The following is a 12074-nucleotide window of genomic DNA, read 5'->3' as shown; positions in this document are numbered from 1 at the left end:
CCAGAGATCCTTGGGTTTGTACATGAAGGTGTCCTTGTTCCATAATATGCCCCAGAGCCCTATCATTTACTGTATGAGCCATACCCTGATCTGTACATGCGAAATATATCATTGGGATATGGCAAGTGAGATTTGCGGTCAGTGGCAGGAAAATCTTGTTCAAATTTTCCTGAGATTGTATGCTTTTGGAGATATGTAGGTGAGAGAAATTACACCAGATCCATGAGGTGACTCGATCTCTGTTTGTCTTTAGCCTGAGGAAGAATGAACTGGGAGATTCAGGAATGAAACTGGTGACTGCAGCTCTGAAAAACCCGGACTGTAAAATACAGAAACTGTGGTAAATACCATGATGTAAGAAATCATGCTCTCTGTCTCTCTCCTTTGTGCGCTCTCACCTTTTTTCATTGTCCTGTTCAATCTCTAGGCTGGATAGTAATGGACTCACAGCTTCTTGTGCTGACGATCTCACCTCTGCCCTCAATATGAACTGCTCGCTGACAGAGCTGTCCCTGAGTGGCAATGAACTGCAAGATTCGGGACTGAAATCACTGTCAGGGGCTCTGAGGAATCCGAACTGTAAAATACAACATCTGTGGTGAGTCTCAGAATGTGAGAGAGTGGGGCAGACCCTCTGTTGCATCATTCTCCTATTGCCCCTCCCGCTGCACAAGCCTGATCGATACACTCTTGCTCTGGGCTCTCTGAGGTCAGGTCACGTCTTCATCTGAAACAGGCAAAAAGTCTTCAAAACAGCTTGATTGATTCAGCCACGACATATGTCTGGGGAGCGGGTCTGGTGTAGAATTGGGGCATAGGAGTCATGTCTGAAAGCAGATTAGGGCTGTCTTTATTCAGTGCCCATTTAGGTACACAGCAACGATAGGAAACTACTGAACTCTTCGGTCCAGTGATAAGCCTCCATTCGCAAAAGCAACCCTCTACCGTTATCAGCCAGTCGCCTTTGGATCTGAATTGCCAATTTTATCTTGCTCTGTTCCATCTTACATTTTGGACCAGAATCTTATGTGAGACCTGGTGAAAGGCCTTGCAGACCACGTTGACTGGATCAACCATACTACCCTTTATCACACACTTAATTTGGCCTTTGTAAAATTCCATCAACTAAGTCAGATATTTTCTCCCTTTATGAGGGATAGGCAGTGTAACATTGTCTAATCCCTGCTCCTTCAAGTGCAGGTTATTCCTTCCCCTCAAGATTTTTTTCAATAACTTCCCTACCATTGTCATTGGACTTATCAGCCTGTAATTAGCTGCCTTAAAGGCACCAGATTTGCTGTCCCTAATCACCTGGCTCATCACCTGTGGTCAGAATTATTTTAAAATGTGACTCCAATCAAAAGCCTCCCTTTCCTCCCATAGTGGCCTAGAATACATCCCTTCCGACTTTGAATTCAATTCAAGACTGCGAAGACATCATCTAACTTCAAAAAAAAATATGTAAATGTTTTTCATTCTAGAGTTTCAGTATTACCTGAATTCTCCAACTAAGATGTCCTTCTCCATAATAAATAGAGAATAGTATTCATTTTCGTCATCTAAATACATGTTCAACTCTTGTCCTTAATTTATAAAATGTGCCGAAGGTTATCTGGATGGGGGTGGAGGGGCAGCACAGGGCCTCAGATTGTGGCAGGTCACAGAATAGTTCAGGCTGTGTAGTATTCATGCAAGTGCGCATCTTCCACTAGGTTAGGCCGGAAGCTTTGTGGAGGAGTATTTCCATAGCCTGTCACTGATGCAGAACCACCCAGTCAGTAGTAAATCTGTTGGCAGTAAATACTGAGCAACATTGTGAGTATTAATAAGCACTGGGTTTTCCTGTGAGTTGACTCCTTCCTCTCTCTGTTTGTGGACAGTTGGTTTTGCAGCTTGTGTCAAGGATCCTTCCTCCGCTCAGTACGTACCACTCACTGATGGGTCTGTCCTTTCGTTAATGCTAATGTTTATTCTCATTAATTACACCTTAAACACGAGTTTCAGTGGAAAAGAAAATTTGTTTGTCTTTTACTGCCCTCCATTTCATCTCTCCGACCCGTAGTCTTTGGGCTACTGGTCTCACAGCCTCTTGTGCCGAAGATCTCTCGTCCATTCTCAAGACAAACTGCACTTTGACACGCCTGCACTTGAGTGAAAATCACATGGGAGATTCAGGAGTGAAGCTGCTGTCCTCGGCTCTGAAGAACGCAGTCTGTCAACTGCAGGATCTTCGGTAAGTACCAGACTCTGAGAGACTGTGTTTATAATTGCAGGGTGTCTGACACTAAATACCCGGGCACTAACACTTCTGTGGCACACGTTGTTTCTTGCACAAGTCCGGAAGTCCATCGCTGGGACTAGCATCCCCTTGCAGAGCCATCTTCTGCTCTGTAGCATGGATTGCCAGTTCGCCCCACTGTGGAGTATCCATGGAGCTGTGCAGACAACATTGGATTCCCCAGCTCAAAGGCAGGAAAATCTACTGCAGGGTCAGCTGTAGCTTTATCCCAGCACATTCCGTGAGTTTAGTGGGCAGGAGCGCTGCCGGAACTTTCACTGGAGTTCCTACAGTACAAACAGGTTTACCATTCTTTCCAATGTGAGAGAAACTTTCAATGTTAGAATAGTACTAATAGTTCCTGCTCAAATTCCAGTGTAAGATATTTACAGCCATTCAATTTCAATGACAGGAATGAGCCTGGGCCGGGTCTCACCAGCTGCTAAAAGGCTTCTGCCAGTGCACACCCTTGGCTGGCAGACAGCTGGAAACTGTCTCCTCGTGAAGAATGACCTAAACCCCACGCTGGAAGGAACAACACGATTGCATGGCAGGCAGCCGGGAGTTCCCGGAGGGCAGAAGAAGATCAGTCCCATTAATAGTGTTGGTCTGATAAACAAATTATAGAGGATTCCCTGCTTCCTGTTTTTATCTTATCTCCGTCTCTCTGTCTTTCCTCCTTATACACAGACTATGGCGTGTTGGTCTCACGGATTCTTGCACCGAGGATCTTGTCTCCGGTCTCAGTGCAAACAGCTCACTGACAAGTCTGGACCTGAGATCAAATTCCTTCACAGACCAGTCTGCCCCCGCTCTCTGCCGCCTCATATGGATCCTCCCGAATCTGGAACGAATCGGGTGAGTGCGCTAATGTTTAATGTGATTAAAATATTAGTGGATCTGTGGGCTTTTCTGGTGATATTTATCCGTAAGTGTTGTTGAAATATTAACCCCAGTCCCCTGTTATTGACACTGTTGTGTAATCTATTCATTTCCTCTTTATTCTTCAAACTGTTTCAGGTTGGAGGAAAATCAGTTCACTTCAACTAGGAGGAAGGAATTGGAGTCTCTGCAAGAATCCAGACCTGGACTGCGGGTGATGGTGTGAATATCTCATTATGGAGGTATTACACTCATAATATTTTGCGATGATTTCCTGCCCTCTCCTTTAGCTGAGCTGTAAGTTTCAGAACAAATTGCCCTGTGACTGTTTCCAGCTCCACCTGAATGTAGCCCCTCTCATTGTGTTGTCAAAGTCTGGCCAGCTGCCATGTGACTGAACCAGCTGGCCCCCAGGCACTACTGTCAGATCTCTAGGTCTTGATCACAAGACAAGGGAGCAGAAGCAGGCCATTCGGCCCATCAAGTCTGCTCCAAGGAAAGGGAAAATAGAAATGAGGAATGGGGGAAAGAAAGAAAAAAAAACTATTCTAATCCCAATTTCCGGCCTTATCCCCATATCCATTGTTATCCTGACTATTTATATATCTATCTATCTATCTCCTCCTTGAACGCCCCCACTGATCTGGCCTTCACTGCTGTACGTGGCAAGGAGTTCCACAAATTCACCACCCTCTGGCTAAAGAAATTTTTCCTCATCTCTGTTTTGAAACTCTACCCCCTAATTCTAAGATTGTGCCCTCTGGTCCTGGACTCACCCACCAAGGGAAACAGCCTAGCCACATCCACTCTGTCCTTTCCTATCAATATTTTAAATGTCGCTATGAGGTCACCTCTCATTCTTCTGTACTCCAGTGAGTACAGTCCAAGAGCCGACAAACGCTCCTCATACGTAAGCCCTTTCATTCCTGGAATCATCCTCGTAAATCTCCTCTGAACCCTCTCCAACGTCAGCACATCCTTCCTAAGATGTGGGGCCCAAAACTGCGCACAATATTCCAAATGAGGCCTCACTAGTGCCCTGTAGAGCCTCATCAACACTTCCTTACTTTTAAACATAGCTCTCAAAATGAATGCCAACATAACATTCGCTTTCTTTACCACCGATCCGACCTGGTGGTTAACCTTTAAGGTATCCTGCACGAGTACCCTCAAGTCCCTTTGTACTTCCGTGCTTTGGATTTTCTCTCCTCCTAGATAATAATCTGCCCACTTATTTCTGCTTCCAAGATGTACAACTGCACATTTCTCAACATTGAATCTCATCTGCCATTTGCTTGCCCATTCTCCTAAACTGTCTAGGTCCCTCTGCAACCTTCCTATCTCTTCAATACTCCCTACTCCTCCCCCTATCTTGGTGTCATCTGCAAATTTAGCCACAAAACCATTTCTGGAACACATTAACCATAAGGTTAATTAGGTGCCTTTTTCGCGGTTTAACGTGTCGCGTCCACAGATGTTTCCGACAACGAGATCGGGTCCCACCCTAATTATAAGGGAACTAAACCGCCTAGATGGAAGGCAGTTATATTTGTCAGCGGCAAGAATTTAAATGCCGAAATAAGGATTGTTCACCCATCAATTGAAACGGAGCTTTACAATATAGACCGCGCTAGCTACCTGACTATAAGGCCAAGCGCATGGGGCGCGGGGGCAAGGTTCTTTCGAACTTTATTTCAATTTCAAATGGGGTACAAGCACATATACAAATAATTACATATATACAAAGTATATATCAATAATCCATGAACACTTGCAAGAGATCAATAGTTAATCGTATCGCAAGGCTACAAGTGTCTTCCGCAAATGTCTTATATTTCTGAATACCCAGAAAGCTGAACAAGGTGTTATTGTCCTTCTCCCATAGACCTCGAGCACCGATAACAAAACCGAAATACTCGACGATCTTGGTCTTAGTCAGTTCCTTTATTTGTGCCGTCAGATGCCGATATTTGTTCCTTTTTTCGGCCCAGGCTCTTGAGGTTGATTGATTGTTATAACGAATGGTAACATCAACCACAGCTGCTCGATCACCTTTAACCAGAATAATATCTGGTTTCCATAGCAAGCCGTCTTCACTCCTCAAATGCGGTTCCATATAAGGAACCCACTGATATTGTTCCGCCTTCGACCGTAGTCTTTCGAGGATCTTGTTATGTCTTTTTATGCGAATGTTCTTGACCGCCAGACATCGCCCGGAGATATGAGCCAGAGTCTCATTGGCTATCCCACATCTCCGACAGGTTGAAGCACTGGTTCGACGCCCTGCGGAGGGCGAAATTGAAACCAATTCAGAAAATCGAACTGCTGAAGACCTATATTATACCGAGGGTCTATTACCAACTTATCTTAACGGAGGCCTCTCAAAATGAGTTGGTGGACCTTGATCGGCTTCTGAAATACCCAGAAAGCTGAACAAGGTGTTATTGTCCTTCTCCCATAGACCTCGAGCACCGATAACAAAACCGAAATACTCGACGATCTTGGTCTTAGTCAGTTCCTTTATTTGTGCCGTCAGATGCCGATATTTGTTCCTTTTTTCGGCCCAGGCTCTTGAGGTTGATTGATTGTTATCTTCGTAACGAATGGTAACATCAACCACAGCTGCTCGATCACCTTTAACCAGAATAATATCTGGTTTCCATAGCAAGCCGTCTTCACTCCTCAAATGCGGTTCCATATAAGGAACCCACTGATATTGTTCCGCCTTCGACCGTAGTCTTTCGAGGATCTTGTTATGTCTTTTTATGCGAATGTTCTTGACCGCCAGACATCGCCCGGAGATATGAGCCAGAGTCTCATTGGCTATCCCACATCTCCGACAGGTCTTCACTGCCTCGGGGTTACCCCTTCCACGTGTACATCTTGTGGGGTATTGGCCACATCTTAACAGTAATGCATTTACAACCTGGTACCCCTTCCAGGCGGTATGCCTCCTCAACCATCCATTCGAAATCTTATCATTTTTAAATTCTTTTATGCCAGAACCTTGATATAACTGCGCTGCCCAGCGCACAAATTCAGCAGACCTCCAGTCAATGTTAAAATTGGCGACTCGCCCCTCTCCATCGTCCAATTGTATTCCCCTCTCTGCCATATATCCAATAAAACTCTCGGAGAGAGGTTGCAAAATGACGTTATCTGATATATCGCACTCTTTAAACACTGCCAGTCCTTTTAATTTTTCAATGACAGCACTGTTGTCCTCGCCTGCCCATTCGAAAGAGTGTTTAATAACCACATCTTCAGATCGTTCCAAGGACTGGCGCTTGCGTATAATCGCCACTGGGATCTGCACTTCAAGTCTCGGCAGGCACAATCCTCCATCTCTAGATCTAGAATACAATAACCCATTAGTAGTATCATTGGGGAGATGGAGAATTTCTTTAGCTGTTGTCTAAGGTTAATTAGGTGCCTTTTTCGCGGTTTAACGTGTCGCGTCCACAGATGTTTCCGACAACGAGATCGGGTCCCACCCTAATTATAAGGGAACTAAACCGCCTAGATGGAAGGCAGTTATATTTGTCAGCGGCAAGAATTTAAATGCCGAAATAAGGATTGTTCACCCATCAATTGAAACGGAGCTTTACAATATAGACCGCGCTAGCTACCTGACTATAAGGCCAAGCGCATGGGGCGCGGGGGCAAGGTTCTTTCGAACTTTATTTCAATTTCAAATGGGGTACAAGCACATATACAAATAATTACATATATACAAAGTATATATCAATAATCCATGAACACTTGCAAGAGATCAATAGTTAATCGTATCGCAAGGCTACAAGTGTCTTCCGCAAATGTCTTATATTTCTGAATACCCAGAAAGCTGAACAAGGTGTTATTGTCCTTCTCCCATAGACCTCGAGCACCGATAACAAAACCGAAATACTCGACGATCTTGAAAAATCGTTAATGTACAAGGTAAAAAGGAGCAGTCCCAACACTGACCCCTGCAGCACACCACTAGTAACCGGTAACCAACCAGAACGAGATCCTTTTATTTCCACTCTTTGCTTCCTGTCAACCAGCCAATGCGCCACCCATTATGTTATCCTACCCGTAATTCCATGTCCTCTCATCTTATTAATCAGTCTCTTGTGAGGCACATTATCAAAGGCCTTTTGAAAGTCTAAATACACAACATCTACTGCCTCTCCCTTATCCACCCTACCTGTGATTTCTTCAAAAAACTCCAATAGGTTGGTCAGGCAGGATCTTCCCTTCACAAAACCATGTTGGCTAGGACCTATCTTGTCTTGCGCCTCTAGGTATTCCGTAACCCCATCCTTGAGGATAGATTCCAATAACTTTCCCACTACTGACGTCAGACTAATAGGTCTGTAATTTCCTTTATGCTGCCTCCCACCTTTCTTATACAACGGAACTACATTTGCGACCCTCCAGTCCTCTGGAACCATGCCGGAATCTATCGATTTCTGGAAAATTATCGCCAATGCCTCCGCTATCTCTAAAGCCACCAACTTCAGAACCCGGGGATGCACCTCATCCGGTCCGGGAGACTTATCAGTCTTTAGCCCATTTAGTTTTCCTAGCACCTTCTCCCTAGTAATCTTAACTGAGCTCAGTTCCATTTCGTGAGACTCCTGACTAACTGGCACATCGCTGATGTCCTTCACAGTGAAGACCGAGGCAAAATATTCATTCAATTCCTCTGCCATCTCTCTATCGTCCATTATAATAGCTCCTGCACCGTTATCAATTGGTCCTATATCAACCCGTGTCTCTCTTTTACACCTTATGTATTTAAAAAAAACTCTTAGTATCCTTCCGAATGTTATCCGCCAACTTCCTTTCATAATTCATCTTTTCTTTCCTAATGACCTTCTTAGTTTCTCTCCGCAGGTTTTTAAAAGCTTCCCAGTCTTCTGTTTTCCCACTAATTTTTGCTTCTTTGTACGCGGCCCCTTTTTCTTTTATTTTAGCCTCCACCGCTCTCGTTATCCACATTTGTGTCTTTTTTCCATTCAAGACCTTTTTTCTTGGAATATATCTATCCTGCATTTTCCTTATTTCCTGTAGAAATTCCTTCCATTTCTCCTCCGCCGTCCCTCCAGCCAGCTTACTCTTCCAATCAATTTGGGCCAACTCCTCTCTCATACCATTGTAATTTCCTTTGTTCCCCTGAAATATCGATACACCAGTTATCAGCTTCTCCTTCTCAAACTTGAAACTGAACTCAATCATATTGTGATGACTGGTTCCCAGTGGTTCCTTTACCTTTAGTTCCCTAATCACCTCCGGTTCATTGCACAGCACCCAATCCAAAACAGCCGATCCCCTGGTGGGCTCTTCAACAAGTTGCTCTAGAAAAACGTCCCTAAGACATTCCACAAACTCACTCTCCTGAGTTCTACTGCCTTGCTGGATTTCCCAGTCCACCTTCATGTTAAAATCTCCCATAATTATCTTCACATTGTCACTCTGGCATGCTTTTTCTATCTCAACCTGCAACTTATCGTCCACTTGCTGACTGCTATTAGGGGGCCTATATATGACTGCTACCATTGTCCTTTTACCCTTGCTATTTCTTAGCTCCACCCATAAGAATTCCACCTCCTCTGACCCAATATCCTTCCTTTCTATTGATTTTATATCACTACTAACCATCATGGCCACACCTCCCCCTCTGCCTACCCGCCCATCCTTCCAATACACTGTGTACCCCTGGACATTCAGTTCCCAATCACATCCATCATAAAGTCATGACACGGTGATTTCCACAATGTCGTATTTATTAACCTGCAGTTGTGCCACTAGGTCATCTACTTTATTCCTAATGCTATGTGCATTTAAATATAGTACGTTTAGTCCGATATCTGCTATTGATTTTGTTGTACTTCTATTGTTCAGCAGATTATCGTGACTTTCCACCTGTCTATCCTTCTTACCATCTTCACTACATACTATCTTAGACATGTTCCTATATACCTCATCCTCTATCCTAACATTCTGTATCCTAACATCCTGATTTGTTGTGCTTCTGTTATTCAGCAAATTATTCTGACTTCTCACCTGCCTGTCGTTCTTGCCATCCTCATTGGACTTTTTTCTATAAACTTCCTCCCTTACCTTAGCATCTTCTAACCTAACATCCTGGTTTCCATCCACCTGCCAGAACAGTTTAAACCCTCCCCTACAACTAAATTAAACATTCCCGCCAAGATATTGGAACCTTTGGAGTTTAGGTGCAACCCATCCTTAGCGAATAGGTCATGTCTCCCCCAAAAAATGTCCCAATTATCCAAAAATCTGAAGCCCTGCCCCCTGCACCAGTCACTCAGCCACGCATTCATCTGCCAGAGCTTTCTATTCTTCCTATCATTGACACATGGCACAGGTAGTAATCCTGAGATTACTACCCTTGAGGTCCTACTTCTCAACCTTCTCCCCAATGCCTTGTATTCCTCCTTCAGGACCTCTTCTCTTCTCTTTTTCTACCTATGTCATTGGTACCTACATGCACCAAGGCTTCTGGCTGCTCACCCTCTCCCCTCAGAATATTCTGGACCCGGTCCGTGATATCCCATACCCTGGCACCAGAGAGGCAACACACCATCCGAGACTCATTGTCGGTATCGCAGAATCTGCTATCCGTACCCCTTACTATAGAATCCCCAATAACCACTGCATTTTGCTTCCTCCGCTGGACCACAGTACCAGGCATGGTGCCAAGGTCCCGGTTGCTGAGGTCTTCCTCTATCAGGTCATCCTCTCCAACCGAATCTAAAATGAGATATCGGTTTTTGAGGGGGACCGCCACAGAGGTGCTGTCTACAAACTCTTTATAACTCCTGTCTATTTCCTGCTCGCTCTCCCTAACCAACCGAAGGTCATCGAGCTGCTGCTCCAGACTCTCGATCCGTTCCTTGAGGAGCCACATCACGGTGCACTTTGCGCAGATGTAGTTATCGGGGAGTCTGGTAGTCTCCGAGGGTCCCCACATCTGACACTCCCAACATAAGACCAACCCTAGATGCATATTGCTGAATACCACTGAGTTCAACAAATAAACTAATAACTTACCCCCTCTCTATTAGTCTCGCCTCTTTCCCGTTCTCGCCGAAGCCCGTTGAGCCAAAGCCTAACCCACTCTGCTCCCTCTCACTCAGCTGCCCGCTGGATATGATGGTCTGCTATTTAAATCGCCTGCGCGCTTCCGAGTGATGTCACGCGCCTTTTCAGTCATGCGCCGCTATCCCGAACGCTAGAAAGAAAAAAAACTCGCTCCTCGTTAATTTCCGGCACTCTCTGGTCGCTGGAAGTCCTACTGTGTGGCCCTGATGGAAATCACAGACAGAAGAACTCAACGAGGCCTAACTCTGGGCCATACAAGATTACTTTCAAATGTATCCAGTATCCTTGGGTTTAAAAGAAAACAAAGTTGTGACTCATGCAAGGTCTTTACCTGAAACGCCGACGATTCCTTTGGCTCTACAGATACTGGCTGAACTGCTGATTTCCTCCAGCATTTGTTTTCTGCTCCCAGCATCTGCACTCTCATCTCTCCATCCCTGGGGCTAAGCTGACTTCGTGAACATAATCCTTTCTACCAAGTTTCTGAGGTTGTTGCGGCTGGAATTTTTACTCCAGTACATTCAGAAGCTTTAAAATGTAACACACTTAGTTTGTTAACTTCTCTATTCTTGATTCTCGATTATTCTGCCCATTCTGTAGTGAGTTTGAGCTTTAATTTTGTATTAAATAAATATTAGATATTCATGTTAACCATTTCTGAATGTGTCCAGAAAGTGGTGAAGCACAGTGTTATCAGGCTGGTTACACATTCTTTTCAAAACATTACTTCTGTTTTATTATGTTACGGACTCAGTGAATGTCCATTTAAGATGGGGTGTGTGTGTGGGGGGTGGGGGGGGGGGCGTGCTTATGTCAATAGAAGATAAAGGATGTAATGATGTTGTTGAAGAGGTCAGTCGAAGAGAGAGAGAGAAGGGAGAGAGACACCAGCCTGCTAGGTTTCTCTATCGATTGATGAGAAACAATAACTATGTCTGCCACTGAAATCCATGTATGGAAATTGGAAGTAATCCGGTGGAGTTCACTTTGTTGCTGACCTGTAGAAGGAAACAGGTATTTGTGTGGACAACCACGATTCGGATGCTTTTCGGGGTGAGGAAGTCACTACCGAGTAAACACTGAGGTGTCGTTTGGGTTCCATCGTGGAACATTTGCATTTCGTAATTACTCTCCCTATGTTCTCTAAATCTACGTTTTATCTTCAGTCAACGGTGGTTGTTGAAGAAGCCTTTGCTCATCTTTCACCTTATGGCTTGTGGAACTGAACTTTAAGAACCATTCCTGGACTTGGATTGTGGGACTTTGCCACACACGCGCGCGCGCGCGCACACACACACACACACACACACACACGCACGAAGAGTTTAGTTTTTGGGGTTAATGTTCAAGGTGTAATGTTTTTGAATTTCTAACATACTAACATTTTTACTTTTATTTTTTGTATTATTATAAGTAGTGATTAATAAAATAGTTTTTAACACTGAATTATGGCTCAGAGTATTTCTTTTGTTGCTGGTTCATAACAATTAAAACGGCTAGTGTGAGGGTACATAATTTTAACGTGATTGCACGAAGATATAAGGGGGATGTTGGGGTAAGTTTTTTCTTCACAGAGTGGTGGATGCTTGGAATGCACTTCTGGCAGAGGTGGTGGGGGTAGATACATTCGGGGCATTTCAGAGACTCTTAGATAAATACATGAATGGTAGAGAAATGGGGAATTATGTGGGAGGGAAGGGTTAGATAAATCTTAGATCAGGATAAAATGTCAACACAACATTGTGGGCCAAAGGGCCTGTACTGTGCTGTTACATTCTATGAACTGTGAAATTGTCTGCAT

General features: G+C 44.3%; 1 protein-coding gene across 9 annotated transcripts in view; it reads left to right on the top strand.

The window, feature by feature from the left end:
• The window catches only part of LOC127584184 (NACHT, LRR and PYD domains-containing protein 3-like), a 55015-nt gene that overhangs the window by 34796 nt on the left and 8145 nt on the right, over positions 1–12074 (top strand). For 3 of the 9 annotated variants that reach the window (XR_007958361.1, XR_007958360.1, XR_007958359.1), the window contains exons 7-11: positions 254–340; positions 428–598; positions 2063–2233; positions 2969–3136; positions 3299–3402. Coding sequence is in view for 5 of the 9 variants with exons in the window: in XM_052040768.1 (XP_051896728.1) it covers positions 254–340; positions 428–598; positions 2063–2233; positions 2969–3136; positions 3299–3386 (685 nt within the window). In the remaining 4 variants the exon portion in view is untranslated. Of the gene's footprint in view, positions 1–253; positions 341–427; positions 599–2062; positions 2234–2968; positions 3137–3298; positions 3403–5045; positions 5581–5621; positions 11720–12074 lie in introns of those variants that run through there. The other 6 variants (XM_052040764.1, XM_052040769.1, XR_007958358.1 and 3 more) reach the window with 5 other exon arrangements.

This window comes from Pristis pectinata, chromosome 29, assembly GCF_009764475.1.
Source record: "Pristis pectinata isolate sPriPec2 chromosome 29, sPriPec2.1.pri, whole genome shotgun sequence".
Classification (NCBI taxonomy): domain Eukaryota; kingdom Metazoa; phylum Chordata; class Chondrichthyes; order Rhinopristiformes; family Pristidae; genus Pristis; species Pristis pectinata.
Note: the sequence above shows the minus strand (reverse complement) of the source record. Positions and strands in the feature narration are given on the sequence as shown.